Source organism: Danio aesculapii, chromosome 19 (assembly GCF_903798145.1).
Source record: "Danio aesculapii chromosome 19, fDanAes4.1, whole genome shotgun sequence".
In the NCBI taxonomy this organism is placed as follows: domain Eukaryota; kingdom Metazoa; phylum Chordata; class Actinopteri; order Cypriniformes; family Danionidae; genus Danio; species Danio aesculapii.
This window is the reverse complement of record NC_079453.1, coordinates 42,958,210-42,975,392: the sequence shown is the minus strand read 5'-3', so window position 1 is coordinate 42,975,392 and position 17,183 is coordinate 42,958,210. Positions and strand designations below refer to the sequence as shown.

General features: G+C 37.5%; 2 protein-coding genes across 5 annotated transcripts in view; one reads left to right on the top strand and one right to left on the bottom strand.

The window, feature by feature from the left end:
• Window positions 1-7,160, bottom strand: part of ppp1r9a (protein phosphatase 1, regulatory subunit 9A) — an 87,610-nt gene extending 80,450 nt beyond the window's left edge. The window contains exons 1-2 of the mRNA XM_056480454.1: window positions 6,985-7,160; window positions 2,622-3,985 (exon numbers count right to left, since the gene is read on the bottom strand). Coding sequence (XP_056336429.1) covers window positions 2,622-3,893 — 1,272 coding nt within the window. The 5' untranslated portion in view covers window positions 3,894-3,985; window positions 6,985-7,160. The remainder of the gene's footprint in view (window positions 1-2,621; window positions 3,986-6,984) is intronic.
• Window positions 7,161-10,820: 3,660 nt separating this feature from the next.
• sgce (sarcoglycan, epsilon) overlaps window positions 10,821-17,183 on the top strand; it is a 38,086-nt gene continuing 31,723 nt past the window's right edge. For 3 of the 4 annotated variants that reach the window (XM_056479802.1, XM_056479803.1, XM_056479801.1), the window contains exons 1-2: window positions 10,821-10,992; window positions 11,391-11,477. In XM_056479802.1, coding sequence (XP_056335777.1) covers window positions 10,956-10,992; window positions 11,391-11,477 — 124 coding nt within the window. In that variant the 5' untranslated portion in view covers window positions 10,821-10,955. The remainder of the gene's footprint in view (window positions 10,993-11,390; window positions 11,478-17,183) is intronic. The other variant, XM_056479804.1, reaches the window with a different exon arrangement.

Sequence of the window (17,183 nt, the reverse complement as noted above, 5' to 3'; positions counted from 1 at the left end):
TAAATTGGCTGTAGCATATGAATGTGTGTGTGAATGAGAGAGCGTGTGGGTGTTTCCCAGCACTGGGGGTTCATGAGTTAGTGTACTCTCAGTGCTGGGTTGCGGCTGGAGGTGCATCTGCTGCATATGCCAGAGTAATTGGTGGTTGAGTCACCAGAGTAATTGGTGGTACATTCCACTGTGGCGACCCCAAATAAACCAGTGACTAAACTGAAAGTGATTTAGTGAGGGTTTCCGATATTAAGTGATTTAATGCAGGAGTAACTTTGTGTGGCTGCCACTGGCACACACTTTGAAAGACTTTTTAGCACATCAGACAATGGAGTTACATGTCAATACACATCTCGAAAAACCAGGGAGAGTATACATGCTGTATTTTGTTTCAAATATGTAACTATATTAGTATAGATGCTGAAATACTACACGACCAAGCAACCAAGCAATGTTAATAAAGCACTGAAAGAAAAGAACTAACTCCACTTAGCTGCAAGTGTTTTTGTTTTCCTTGTTTTTTCAGTTTGATAAATATATACTAGAGCAGTGTTTCCCAACCCTTTTCCTGGAGGCACACCAACAGTACATATTTTGGATGTCTCCCTTACCTGACTAATTAACTTCAGGTTTTGGAGTCTCTTCTTATGTTCTAATTAGGTGATTCAGGTGTGTTTGATTAGGGAGACATTGAAAATGTGTACTGTTGGTGTGCCTTCAGGAACAGGGTTGGGAAACACTGTACTAGAGCAACAAAGTAATGGTGATATTTATCTTATTTATTTTTATTATAATTTAAGCAGAAATTATTATGATTGATTTGTGTAGCAGAAATAAGTTGAAATATAAGATTTATTTTTGTTTGTTTACATTGTTAAAATGTCTGATTTGTTGCATGTGACAGTAACACATGACCCTTCACTTTCAGAAGATGCAGTGATGCATCATTTTCCCTGAAATAATATGAAACATGTCATAATGTATATCGAATATTACATTATTTAGCATGCTATCCACTAATATCGTACAATCCTAGTTTGGAGTTCTGAGATTTACGAGATCGTTTTGAGCACAATGACCTCTTATATGTCAAAAGATCAAGAGACTTTGTATTTCTCAGCTCACGGATGCTTTAATATCACATTGCGTAGAGGAACGTGGACTGTCAGGCGTGAGCACAGTCTGTGGTGGTGTGAGAGTTACAGCAAGGAGAGTCAGCAAGGCATGTGAGGACAAAAGCTATATGTGTACATCTCCCTACAGGCATGAGTGGGCCTCTGGATGTCACTTCATGGGTCTGTCTGCTCATTAACTAAAACACACTAACTCAGACTGGCATAACAGAGAACTGCTCTCATTAGATTTGGAGAAAATCAATGAAATGGCATTAATGGCATATACAGATGCATTTATGACCATGCTTTCAGACGAGATGAATAATAGAAATTCAATAACGTGATGGCTGTAAGTCTGTGTTTAAGAAATAAAAATGGATACCTGGAAAGATTTGGAAAATATAATGATATTAAGAGTGGCCATGAGAGAGAAAAATCTTTTCAAAGGAAGGAAAAATGTATAACACACATTTCCTCTTTTTATTTACTTTGATTTCATATATTTGACATATATTAATTAATTATTTAATCCATTTTCTTTTCGGCGTAGTCCCTTTGTTAATCTGGGGTCACCACAGTGTAATGAACCGCCAACTTATCCAGCACATGTTTTACACAGCGGATGCCCTTCCACCCACAACCCGTCACCGGGAAACATCCATACACACTCATTCACACACATACACTACGGACAATTTAGCTTACCCAATTCTCCTACTGGAACCGGAGCACCCAGAGGAAACCCATGCGAACACGGGGAGATCATGCAAAACTCTACACAGAAACGCCAACTGACCCAGCCGAGGCTTGAACCAGCGACCTTCTTGCTGTGAGGCGACAACACTACCCACTGCGCCACCAAGTGGTGATGCGGAAAATGCTTATGATTTCTTTTATGTTTTAATATTACCAAGAATATAATATTGTATATTACATAAATACCATGTAAGTTGCTAAAAATGTGACTGTTGCAAAATTGTATAAATGTAACCATGAAATGTAAAAATTGTATAAGCTTAAATTAAATTACATTTATTTTACAACAAATGATTAAAACTATCCAGAAAAAAGGTAAAACTGTGTACTGATATAATAGCCATATTATGAAAAAGTCAATGTAAAAATATAGTTTAAACATTAAATTATTTAGGAAGAAATTGTTATGATTAATTTGTGTTAACTGAATTAGAGCATAAATAAATTGAAATATATTAGATGAAATATGTATACTATATGAACATTTTAAATGCTGCCTTGTTTAAATTGAACTACCAATATTAGTAAACCAAAAACTGGTGAATAAAATCACTACAAATATCATAAATGAATTATAATAATAAATATAAATTAAAAATAACAGCACTTATCATTCATTAAAATGTTATATTTAAAGAAAATAATAGTATATTAAATATACTCTAAGTATGGATGAATATTCATAGTACCACTAACATTCCAATTGGAAAACAGACATCATTGACCCATTCATACAGTAAAAACCAGCAATAAACTTACTTTTATGGGAGCCGAGCTGAATCGAATTTTCCGTTTTTGTGGAATATCCTCCTTTTCCTCCTCTGGAAGACCAGGAACCTCTGTAATCTCTGATCCTGGGTCATAGGAAAGGTCGTCATCATATAGGTCATCCTCTGGTTCAGTGCAGCTCTCGCCCCAGCCCTGGTAGCAAGCATCTCCATCGGCATTGAAAATAACTCTCTCATTGCCACAGTATTCCTCATTGGGTTCTTCAGTTTGATCCTCTGTAAGCCGGCTAGACTCCTCTTTCACATGACCGTCTGTGTCCTCGTGGACTCTGGTAGCCTCAAGCGAATGTCCTGCAGCGTCATTGACTTCAGCTGGAGTCGAAGAACCATTTATGGCCTTAATTGAGTTAACCTCATCCTTAAGTTGCAGTTCACCGGATTCCTCGATCATCTCCTGACTCTTCTTCTCATCAGTTTTCGCCTCCGATAGAGGACTAGGACTGAGAAGATCTTCCGAAGATGAAGAAACTGGAAGATTGTGCTTGCTGCCCACTCGCGTCCTGTAAAAACCACGTGATGGAGACTGTCGTGCACTGGTGTCATCCTCACTTGCCTCCCCATGTTTCTGTAAGCCATCTGGAGAGTACAGCCCTCGTCCGCCTCCATGGCTTCTTCTGAAGGTAGCGCCGGAGCCCTGCTGGTCTATATTTTCAAACACAGCGCTGAGTTGACTCACAGTGGGAGAAGAAGCCTCTGTCCTGGAGCAAAGACTATCCAAAGAGTCTGTGCTGCCTCTGTTTGAACGTGCTCCCCTCCAATCATCCAGATGCTCATGAGAACCTCTTTTCTCCCGACCATAGGAGTACACAGGCGACTGTGAGGCATCTCTGGAGCTCTGCTCGAAAAGTTTCCTTGTTTCTGAGAACTTTGAGTTGTGATGGCCACCAGATGTCCGGTCTCCAGTGCCTTGCTGGAACTTGACCACTGAGCCATCTGTTCTGTTGATAAAGTTTGTCGGCTTGTTGAGTTTCTGTGGGGAAGTCTCTTCCCTGGCTTGTCGGTTTGACTCTGTGTTCTCTGTCCCCATTTGCATGAACATGTTTTTGATGCGACTGACGTGGGCTCCGTACTGACGCCCTCGAGGCAGCCGGACCCCTTCTGGGTCTTTGTGTTTGTGGTCTCCATCCTGTCTCGGTTGATCGAATGCCTTCTTTAGAGCCTGGAACTCAGCTCGGTAGGCGTTTCGGTGCGGGGACGCGCTCCTCAGGGTGTTCCTCTCTGCCGAGGCCTCCGTCTTCATCATCTTAGCCTCGACAATGGAGGTCTTCTCAAAGGTACAGTAACATTCCTTCAGGCTGTTTCTCCTTGGGCGCAATCACATTTTGTTGGGGATTCCTGAAAACATTTGAACAGAAAGCTTTTGAGTGGCTCGTTTGTTTATAAATTGTACAATCATTAATTACTTTTCTAAAGTTGACAAGCACTTTTTGTAAAAAATTAAGCATTTGGTGAAGAAGTGACCCTAGTAAGCCAATTTACTATATAGACTAGGGCTGGGCCGATAAACAACATCATATCGAATCGCAATAAAATCTATGTTGATAACGATGATAAGCTCTGGACATTTTTACTCGATATCGATCCTAAGTGCCAATCACATATCAGAAATATGCAACAACAGGAATCTATTGTGTTGACATAAGAGATTCACCAAATTTTTGGCCGCTGAAAATCTTTGGCTGTTGAAAATTATTGGCCGAGTATTGTTAATCACACTCCTTTCACTTTCCCGCCAACAGTTCACTTTCCTGGCAGCGGTATCCACCTTCAGTCATGGTTGGGATACTCTTTTAAAAGTGGAAGCATTAAAAACTTATATCGAAATATATATCGTTATCATTCAATATAGAAAAGAATTATCGAGACTGCATTTTTGCCATATTGTCCAGCTTTAATTTAGACCCTATTGTTGGGTCTAAATAATCAAGACAAAATGTAATATAGCTTCAGTTTTTTCCACACATTAGAATGTGTCCTGTTTAATTTCATTTCTATGAGCAAAGAATTATGTAAAATCTTACATATTTGCCATGATTTAAAGAAGACATCATCTAAAGATATCATTCAGTGTGACAATAGTTTATAGTATATACCAAAAATGTTTAAAACAAGAATCATTTGATGACATAATAAAAGATTTCTGAAATATAACAATGTTTCATTTTTACAAAATATATCTGTTCTGCTGAATGTGATGGAACATTATTTCATTCATATTTTATTTTCACATACACTTTACTGTCATTCACTATGTTTTCTATGTATATATCTTTGCTTAAAGATTAGATGCGGACACCAAAGGCGTAATAAACATCAACCACTCAACATAACGGGGTCTGGAGGGCCAATGCCTTCAGATTTTATCTTCTATCAACTTCTCCCAACACAACTACAGTATATTGAAGTTTCTAGCAAAGCCAATTGAAGGCAATCCTGTAACCATTAGCCTAAAAAGTATGGCTAATGCTACGAAGGGAAGGAGACCATTATGTGGTTGGCTAAGAGATGATTCATGTGTCTAATTGGAGTTGGAGATAAAATTTGCAGGACATCGGCCCTCCAGGACTGAGTATGGGCACACTTAAGTTAGAGATACTATGACAAGACGTAAAGGGACAGTTCACCCAAAAATTTAAATTCATTCACCATTTACTCGCCATCAAGTTTTTTATCGTTTAAATTTTTTGTCCACAAAAGAAGGTATTTTGAAGGATTTGAAAAACTATTCCCAGCAGGCACACAAAGTCATATGACGTTAATATTAGATTGGATTTAGGTCGTGACGCCAGGTGACCAAAATTCAATGTCTAGCCAGCACCTAAGGACAACGTTATTTTGACGTTCAATAACGACATCAAATGGCATTGATATTTGGTTGACTTAAGGTTGGAAAGTGACAAAAATCCAGCGCTGAGCCAACAGTGTCATATTGACGTGAAATACTGACATTTATTTGTCAGCTATGGCAACCAAAATCCGAGTCATAGTGGTAACGTTCACACAACGTTAAGGTGTAACATCATTAGACATTCATATTTGGTTGATTTTAGGTTAGACGTTGGATATTGACGCCAACCTTATTTTAATTTTCAAACAAAATGCAACATCCCAGGACGTTGGGGTATAACGTCAATATGATGTCATGTTGACATCCTGTGCCTGCTGGGTTAACTGTAGGAAAAAAAATAGCATGGAAATCAATAGCTACTCTCAATTTCCAACATTTATCAAAGTATATTCTGTTGTGTTCAACAGAAGAGAGAAAGTCAAAAAGGTTTGTAACAAGTTGAGGTTGAGAAATTTATTATAAAATTTTAATTTGAGGTGAACTATCCCCTTCAAAATCCACACTGAGAGTGTCAGAATGTTGTTAAATGCAAACGAGACACTCAACTTGTTTGGGTAATACAGGCTTTTTAAACAGGTGAGCTTGTACTGCATAGGCTATGATATTAAATTGATCTGTTTATGACAAAACATAACACTTTTTTCATCTCTGCTCAAATACATGCATTAAAAACATGTCAAACTTAAATTTGAACCCACTTCGAGGCTCACTTCCCCAGATATGTGTTACAATATCCTAATGAACAGCAGCAGGGCAAATAAAAAAACAACACACCCCAAAAGCAACTCCGCACATCAGTTTGTAAACACAACACCTGAAAAGGGGCTGGAGGATTCTGGAGGATGCCTTTGCATTATCTCCAGGAGTCCACCGCCCTGGTTCTACAACATTATGCGCGATCATCACTTTGCCACAAGGGCCGACGGAGCACTCAATTTCAGCGCGATGTTGTTGATGCACCGATGTTTTCGACGCAGATCTTGATATGACTCACAGATTAGATTCGTCTTTCATCACCCGTCGTGAACACCGCAGACAGCAGCTGCATTACAGGCTACAGGAATGCGTTCAAAACCAACCCCACATCTCAGAAATTAATATTTAATATCGATAATAACAGCACAGAAAGACAGATGAGCCCAAACGCAAGGACAAAATACATCAACGCGCGCGACCTGCATGATGCAAAACAGTTGCCACTGGTTAGATAACGGCCCATGTTTAAACCTCATAACAGGGGTAACGTAAATAAACGTGCAAAAATAACGGTAAACGTGAAACTATTCGTGCCAATACATCGCCCGCATCACTGACAGCTCCATCCTACAAACCCAGCATCCATAAACACTCCAAAATACACTTACTTCATTCAGAAGAGTGTATCTAGCCAAAGCTAGCAAAACGTCGCACACAAACATAAAGCAGAAGTGACACAAGTATTGCTTAAACTCGCATGTTGTTGCTTCAAAACAAAAGAGTCGCTTACCTACGCCTTCTTCTTCTTGTAATGTAAATGTATGTTATATTAGATATAAATATATCCTCGCTTTAAATCATTTACTAAAGGTGAATGACATTGAACAGCATTTTAATTCAGCTCCGCTACTGGCATCAAGATGCCATGCAGGACTTTAGCAGACAATTGACACAATATGACATACAAGCCGGGCTTTAGGCTACACACACACATACTCAAACGCACACACACATACAAACGCGAGCGCGCAGCCAGACAACGCCATTGCAGGCGAGGGGTGATTCCGCCATACCCCTTAGTAGGGGTTGTTGATACATAACAAAATACCGAGTCAAATGATGACTTTAAACGAAGCCAGTTCCGTATCTCCACGTGTTTTAACCGCAGCTAGCAAGTTTACTCTACTCTATGCTGTTTTCGTGAACGCTTCGCTAATGTGACAGGTGTTTAACCTTTTTTTTTGGCGAATGGTTCGGTCCAGTAATCTGTATAGAGGGGGGACGAGCGAACTGCAGTCTGGCAGTGGAGAGAAAGTAATTAAAATCGCAGAATAATAACTACAGTGTTTTTGTTGGAGTCATACAAGGCCACGTGATTACATGAAAGATCACTCTATGTAATCTGTAATGTGATCAGCGGATCAGTTGTTGGCTAACTGATCCGCTATATATATATATATATATATATATATATATATATATATATATATATATATATATATATATATATATATATATATATATATATATATATATATGTGTGTGTGTGTGTGTGTGTGTGTATATATATTTATTGTAATAAGTCAGAATAAGCATATGTTGCTCAATTGTACTTACATTTACAGTATATTTAGCCAAACTCTAAGTTTCACCCATATGTTGGCTATTTAATTTGAAGCTTTAAACAAACTTTGTATTAATTTATAAAGTCTATATATATTTAGAAAATAAACATCTGTTTTAATTATTTTAAGCTACACACAAAAAATCTGAATTACATTTTTTAAAACACATTTTTCATCAGTATTTTAACAGAATAAAACAACACTCAAACACATAATTATAAATCTTAAATTAAATATATTAAAAATTAAAATTATTTATGTGATCTTTTTAATTACGTACAGTTCAAGTCAGAATTATTAGCCCCCCTTTGTTTTTTTTTTTTTTCTTTTTTAAATATTTCCCAAATGATGTTCAACAGAGCAAGAAAATTTTCACAGTGATAATATTTTTTCTTTTGGCGAAAGTCTTATTTGTTTTATTTCGGCTAGAATAAAAGCAGTTTAAATTTTTTAAAAAGCCATATTAAGGTCAAAGTTATTAGCCCCTTTAAGTTAATTTTTTTTGATAGTCTACAGAACAAACCATCACTATACAATAACTTGCCTAATTGCACTAACCTGCCTAGTTAACCTAATTAGCCTAGTTAAGCCTTTAAATGTCACTTTAAGCTGTATAGAAGTGTATTGAAAAAATCTGTTAAAATATTATTTACTGTCATCATGGCAAAGATAAAATAAATCAGTTATTAGAAATGAGTTATTAAAACTATTATGTTTAGAAATTTGTTGAAGAAAATCTCTCTGTTTAACAGAAATTAGGGGAAAAATAAACAGGGGGGCTAATAATTCTGACTTCAACTTTATATATGACATAAAGCTGGTAAATAAAGAGAATGCGATATTGTGTGCTAATGTTTATTAAGAGTAATACTGCATTCTAGACCCAAATAGATTTACTTAACTTCTTGATTGGTTCATTAAGCTAATGTTGCATAAATCCCAGTGCTATTTGTTTGGTTTTGTGCCTTCAGCCAAAAGACTGCCTTGGGAATTCAATGAAACCACTAAATTATATAGCTGATCGCACAATAGACAACGGAAATATTGTGTTACATCCTCATGTTTTCCCCCCTTAAAATACTATTTATTACATAACACTTGATCCACTTGTATTCCTGTCAGCAGTCGTCTGAAGATGTTGCTATAGCAACCTAAAATCTTGATGGCACAAGATGCAGCCTAGTAGCACTTTTGTTCATGACATACACAATGTGATACAGAGCCAACAGAAGGTTTGTATCGCTCGTGGTTCTCACTATACAGACTGTCCAGTTGTGTGCCATTGTGCACAGTGCAAAAGGCCGTGGCCATCTGTGCTCAGCCTCTCCACGGGGGGTTGAATACATTTTAATAGACCTTATCTCATTGTCATCTTTAGAGCTTATGGGGCATGATGGATGGGGGAGGGAGGAGCCTCCTGCACTTTATCCTGACAGAGGGGTTGAATTTGTCTCTTACAATTCAGGATTTATTCAGGACTTATATGATATTATATTTCAATGCTGAAACAAAGAAGTGTGGTCATTAATATAATATAATATAATATAATATAATATAATATAATATAATATAATATAATATAATATAATATAATATAATATAATATAATATAATATAATATAATATAATACACAGTAGACGATGCAGTGGCACAGTGGGTAGCACTGTTGCCTCACAGCAAGAATGTCGCTGGTTCGAGCCTCTGCTGGGTCAGTTGGCGTTTCTGTGTGGTGTTTGCATGTTCTCCCCATGTTCATGTGGGTTTCCTCCGGGTGCTCTGGTTTCCCCCACAAGTCCAAAGACATGCGGTATAGGTGAATTGGGTAAGCTAACAAATTGTCCGTAGTGTATGTGTGTGAATGAGTGTGTGTGTGTGTGCTTTCCAGTGATGGGTTGCAGCTAGATAAGTTGGCGGTTCATTCTGCTGTGATTAATAAAGGGACTAAGCTGAAAATAAAATGATATATATATTATAATATAATATAATATAATATAATATAATATAATATAATATAATATAATATAATATAATATAATATAATATAATATAATAAATATAAAGTACATGGTTGCTCAGTGGTTAGCACTGTAGCCTCATGGTGCTAACTAAACTGGCCGTTGTGTATGTGTGTGTGTGAATGCAAGAGTGTATGGGTTTTTCCCAGTACTGGGTTGCGACTGGAAGGGCATCCTCTCTGTAAAACATATGCTGGAATAGTTGGCGATTCATTCCACTGTGGCAACCCCTGATAAATAGGGGACTAAGCCAAAGGAAAATTAATGAATGAATAATATAATATAATGTTTATTAATATATTTTAATATAATGTTTATTATTAGGGTTATTATAATTAATGACACTATTATTTTTCTTCTTTTTTTTTACAATGCAATTGAATTAAAGAGTAATTTGGTGAGAAATTAAATTAATAAATAAATACAGACAGACAGACAGGTAGACAGACCAACCGATAGATAAAAAAACCCAAAAACTTATTTTGACATACAATTTGACATAGACTTAATGTGAATTAAGTAATTTAAACTGAATTCATTAATATTTATTTACAATTAATAATTTAAAGTGGCGGTTCTAAGCAGAAGAAAAATAAATGAATGAATAATAATTTAAATTAAATGTAAATGACATATATATATATATTGTCATTAAAATAGTCTTTATATTAAACATTTTATAGTATAAATGTCTGTTACAATTATGTAATTAATGTAGGACTAAATCTATCAAACAAGTTTCTTAATTTACAAAATAGAAAAAGCCAGTCGAATATTATGCAAACTATAGCCTGTATTTAATATATCCTAATATATTCAAAACATTTAAATCTTACATAGTTACGTTGCATTAATAAAATCATTTGAAATGTAAAAATTAAACAAAAGTATTATAGCTACATATGTTTTCCATTCCGTCCCCCCCGTAAATATAGCCAGTGATATTTTTGTTCCAGCATCTGCGCCAGATGTTCCAGCCAACCAGCGGCCATCATCGGCTCCTGTGAGTGGGAGGAATCCGAGCAGCGGCGGAGGATGATGATGCTTATGGCTGTCACATCCAGAGGACCACCAGACACCTCAAACCTGTGATGTTAAAATCCACTGCGGCAACTGAACGATGGCCTTGCCTGGCGCTTTCGTGGGGCTCATAGTGGGTACGTATATAGACATGAGACGACGACAATGGGAGAAATACTCGCTCTTTTCCGCTGCAGTGATTGCTAGCCTAATGGCTAACGGGATAGCGTTCGTGCTCATTACATCATGGATAAACCGACTGGGAGTTAATCGTTAATTCAACGCGGAGATACGGTGAATCGACTGTATTACACGTGGTTGACGTTAATAATAATTCCACAAGAAGTATTTATAACCTTACATGTCGTCTGCCATCGTATACTGTAGCTAAATCACAACAATATAGTTATAACGCTACACACTTGGTTCTTTTCCATCAACAACAAGCATTTCGTGTAATATTGTGACGCCTTTTTCATAGTGAGCTGTTTTCTCATGTTGTTCCCTCTGTTTGTCCTATTTGTACGTTTTAAAGTCGTAATTGTTCGTTCTGTCAGTGGCACAAACGGCCAAACCCGGGCTTTAATCGACTCCAAACAGAGATCTGTGTTTTACAGTGGCGGTGAGTGATTGGAAATACTGGCGGTGTCTCAAAAACTAGTGTGCTGCCCTGTAATAGGGATTTTGACCTTTTAAAATCCTTTCATTGATTTATCCAGTGGGATTTCTGCCGGTTATGTTACATGATTAAAAGATATTTCAACCAAAAATAATATTTGTTGTTAATTTACTCACCCTCAGGCCTCCTATGTTGCTTTTTCTCCTTAGTAAGACATTAAAGTTTGTCTCTTTTTTAGCCAAAATAGTTGGTTATAAAATACAAATACAAACAGCTCCAAGTACTTTGAGAGTCAAAAACCATATTCAGGCAAAACACCATCGTGTGCAAGTTTAGTATCATTTCCCAGGGCTGATTACAGGTAATAATGTTGTAAATACTCTTCACTTTCTTGCACAGACCAATTGTTTCACTTCATTTCCATGATTTATTACCAGCAGACATGATTATTAATTTTGGTAACACTTTAGTTCAAGTACCAATTCTCACTATTATCTAATGGCTTATTACCTGTCTATTATTAAGATATTGGCAGTTTATTAGTACTTATAAAGTACATAATCTGCGTGATATTATTCTACATCCGTAATCCTACTCAATACCTATACCTACTATACCTAATTACAATTATTAAGCAGAAAATTAAGTTATTTGAGCTAAAAGACATAGTTAATGATACAGTGCTCAGCATAATTAAATACATCCCAATATTTTTATCCATGTCTCAGTGAATATAGGCAATGTATTTTGGTGCATTTAAACAAAACAGATTTATTAAACAGATATATTTATTAAAATAATATTTTAGTCACCAGACATATTTAGAAATTGAAAGATAAAACAATTAAATTCAAGCAAAATATTGAAAAAATAAATTACAACCTACAAAATTTCAACTAAATCTTTCAATTATTTTGCTTCTATTGATTTTTTGTATTTAATATTTCTCCCTAACATATATATTTGGGTGTACTAGTTTTTAGACCATACTCGTAAGTTATTTTGTTAGATAAGCTCAAGATTTGGCTTAAGTACTGACAAATCTAGTGTATATGCACAAATATAATATTGTACAGCTTCCTATTAAAATATTAATTAAAAGATAGATTTGTTTGGGGGCGACACAGTGGCGCAGTAGGTAGCGCTGTCACCTCACAGCAAGAAGGTGGCTGGTTCGAGCCTCGGCTGGGTCAGTTGGCATTTCTTTGTGGAGTTTGCATGTTCTCCCTGCATTCGTGTGCGTTTCTTCCGGGTGCTCCGGTTTCCCCCACAGTCCAAAGACATGTGGTACTGGTGAATTGGGTAAGCTAAATTGTCCATAGTGTATGAGTGTAAATGAGTGTGTGTGGATGTTTCCCAGAGATGGGTTGCGGCTGGAAGGGCATCCGCTGCGTAAAAATGTGCTGGATAAGTTGGCGGTTCATTCCTCTGTGGCGACTCCGGATTAATAAAGGGACTAAGCTGACAAGAAAATGAATGAATGAATGATTTGTGAGGGGTGTACTCATATATGCCGAGCACTGTATGTTATTCGCGAGAATTGTTGGCCTTAATTTTCTTTTGCCAGTATATTTTGACTCATAAAGTGCCTGTAGCCATTAACTTGCATTTTATGAATCACCAGGGATGACCTTTTCTCCTTAAATAGCCTGAGGGTGAATAAATGAACAGCAATTTTTCTTTTCTGGGTGAACTATCACCTTTAAAGATGACTTCAGTACTGCAGGTCATTCACATTTGCATTAAAGGCATGCATAGCACAAAAGTTTGACGTGCATGCAATGCTGACTAGGTAGGCAGCTTACTAGGTTTTTCAGACAAAGCTGATGTGTTTGAAGTGATCATAACACATGCACAGCGTTTTCCTGTGCAAAGCTTTTTGGGCTTAACACCTGCCAACCTGCTGAATCACCATCCTGTATAATTCACCTTCCTCTTGACTTCTTTAAAGTAGAACGAGAAGAACTACTCCATTAACAAAACCACTAGTTTGTATATTATAACATGCTGTAGCTCAATGATGCCACTGCTAATGTATAACAGTTTTATTTACAGATTTTTTGATGTGCATAATACACTTATAATTTCCCGTGCAGCATTATTAATGAATACAATTCTATTTAAATCATAATATCCACTGTTTTAAGTGTATATAATAAATGAAAATCGGTATTACCTGATAAACGGCCGGCTTGAGGAAAGCATTCTCTCGCTTCTCCTTGACTGTGTTCCCGGCTACAGCTTAGTCATGACAAGCTGACCCAGTTTTGAGCACAACTCTGATCTCCAGGCGCAGTACTTTGAACAGTTTGACGTCTTCGCGATCATGCAATTAGACTGCACTGCTTTGCAACGAATTGTGAAGTGCATGAATTCCCCTTGACCGGAAAAGAGAAGTCAACACAGAGCTGATTCGACAGTTCACTAGGACATCCCTGACTGTGTCACGGAAAAGAGAGGGAGTGAAAGAGAAAGTGCCTTTTTTTCAGTTGCCACATGATGAATTTCTTCATTTGGGCTCACACAAGGTCATCCTATAAAAATCATAAACCTGGATTAGCCATTTCTACTGCAGGGCCTGCATGTGTATGTTTACTCTGCGCATTAATTAGTGTCACAAAGTTTGGCATTAACCATTAATGGTTGATCTATTAGAATATAATGCATCACCTTCAGTTTCCTTGAGTTCACAGTTATTTTACAGATTCTGGGATGTGGTTTTGTTGCTCCCAGGTTTGTATTGGCTATGGTCGCCCACAGGGTGACAGAATAAACCATCTGGCGCTCTAATTATTCAAGGCATGCATCTGTGACCCCACATACGTACAAAACCACAGCCATCAACATCACAGAAACAGATCAATACTCCACCATGGATGAAACCATTAGTAGTGACACAGCTGCTCAGCACAGGCCCGTTATACTAAATGTTTAGCATGAATAGTGAATGTGAGCAAGAACGTTTGTCATGCAAGGATTCCCCTAGGCATAAATCGGATATTTGTATAATCTTACAGCCATGTTGGACCAAAACATTTGTCTGGCTGCAAATACATCATTAGCTATGTTTCCATCCACCTATTTTTATGCGCATTTTGAATTATCGCATAACAAAAAACTTGATGGAAATGCTATGATGCGCGTTTACTAAGTAGGATAAAGTTTTTATACGATAAGAAAAAATGAGCATAAGCTACAATGGAAACACTTTTACTGAATAAATTTCAGTATGCACATTAAATAAGTCATGTGATTTTGCTGTAAGAGATCTTGTGATGATAAAAAATAGGTGCGATGGGCGTTAAACTAGCAGGCTGACCACATTGTAAAACATCTGAAATGTTGTTTTGGTCATTCTAAAATGCCTTAACCATTTAGTATTGTTATATTATTATTACCTCCAGAACTGTCTTGAGCATCTGCGCTCAGTGTTTTATGCTTTTAAATGCCAGCACGCATTCATTGTGTGTCAACATCATTTTTTTATGGTCTATGGTCAGCATTAAGTCAGTAAAATACTTACCCAGCTTCTCCTACCACATCAAATCACGTTCTTCTTTTGGCTATTTGATCAATTCTTTTTGATATTATAAGGAAGTGACGATTTTGTTCTCTTTGACTTGCATTATTTGCTAATCTTTTATATTCTAGTTTTGCATGTAAATGTAATTAGCATCTTTGGATGGAAACATAGCTATTGAGGCTGTTACAGTAATTGGCATGAAAATGTACATAAAATTACATTTATAGTCTGCTTAGGTCACAAATCTTAGTAATTATACAGGGTGGGCCATTTATATGGATACACCTTAATAAAATGGGAATGGTTGGTGATATTAACGTTCTGTTTGTGGCACATTAGTATATGTGAGGGGGCTCATGATAGAATAAAGTTACGTTAAAAGCAAGCACACCATTGTTTTTCTTGTGAAATTCCCAATAAGCTTTATGTGTCACATGACCCTCTTCCTATTGAAAAAACAAAAGTTGGATCCAAGATGGCTGACTTCAAAATGACCACCATGGTCACCATCCATTTTGAAAAGTTTGCCCCCTCACATATACTAATGTGCCACAAACAGGACGTTAATATCACCAACCATTCCCATGTTATTAATAATAACATATTGAAAGTACATTTCTTAATATTTTTCAGAAATTTAAGTGGATTGATTTAGATTAAAATATTTGCAAATCTTCCAAATTTTAAGCGTGTGTTTTAAATGTTTGCAGTGTTTCTCAACCACCAACACTGCATGTTTTGGATGTCTCCTTTGTCTGTCACACCCAACACTGGCTCATTGTGAAAACGTACTCCCATATACATTTCTAGAGAGTGCAAATTATGTAGCCAGAGCTACATATGGTTGCATTTCGTCTTTAAAACGAATGCTATGGGGCAGTAAGTCGCTTCAAACAGATTCAGATTTTTTTCACGCTACCAGCTGACCGCATAATTCCATGTGTATGGCTTTCCCACTGTTACCAGTTTTTCCAGTTAGCTCGCTGTGTACGTCGGTGGACTTGACATACAGAGATGAGTTGACCATGACGACAGGGTTCGAGTTAGGCCAAGAATGGTTCCAGAAAGCAGCTAAGACAAAAACAAAAGACAAAAAATAAATTAACCAAGTAAATAACAGGGTAATAATGTGGTAAGATCTGAAAACGGGGTAAAAATCAGGCAAGGGCTTTTCTTTTTCTGGATTTCTTTTGAAAACACTGTCAATTGAGTTTCAAGAGTTCACACTTAGCTGATAATCAATAAACGCGTATTTGGCACGCTGTCCCGGGAGAGAGCCCTGAGCTCGTAATATCCTCGAGCCCGGGGCTCCCTCCCGTTAGAAGGGCGAGAGGGGAGTTCGAGCTCAGGTAGGTCTCGAGAACTCCCCTGCTTGTCGCCGCTTGAGAAGTGTAAACTAGGGTTGTTTTCGGTGATAATTTGGTTTAATCTATTGCTATGGTATATGTTTTTGGACGGTGGGAGGAAACCGGGGGACCCGGGGGAAACCCACGCGAACACGGGGAGAACATGTAAACTCCGCACAGAAACACCAACCAGCCTGATAGGAGGTTGGACCAGCGGTGTTCTTGCTGTGAGGCAACAGTGCTAGCCACTGGGCCACCGTGTCGCCCTATCGGAAAAAAGAGGGAGGAAGTAGGGGTGGAAGGAGGGGGAAGCTTCAAGACGAAGATAACTGGAGTGGAAAACTCTGGTTATTTATAATGCTTCCGTAATTATCTGATGGGTCACATTAAGGAGCTAATGAGGAGCCAGCCGTGTTGATCATAAGCACGTGATCCTCTCGAAATTAGTTCATAAATAAACCACACTTAGGGAAGGGGTGATCTGGTCAATTAGTACTTTTGAAAACACTGTCTGTTGGGTTTAGGGAAGGAGCGGGGTGGGTCAGTCGATTGGTCAGTCAGTCGACAGCGGCTTCTGGTGGATTTACTCAAGAACAGCAGGAGCGAATGGCACTTGCGGGAGAAATTTGAGATCTGAAAAAAGTGTACACAGCGGCCTCTGGTGGACTTGCGAAAACAAAATCTGCAAACAAACGTACCTCCTGGGATGTATTTTGTGATCTCCAGAAGTGTATATAGGGGTACGTATCAATAATAAGCCTGGGTTGGTCACACTCGTTACAGGTCTTTCAGTCTCTGTTAATGAGCAGGTGATCTGAATCAGGTGTGTTTGGATAGGGA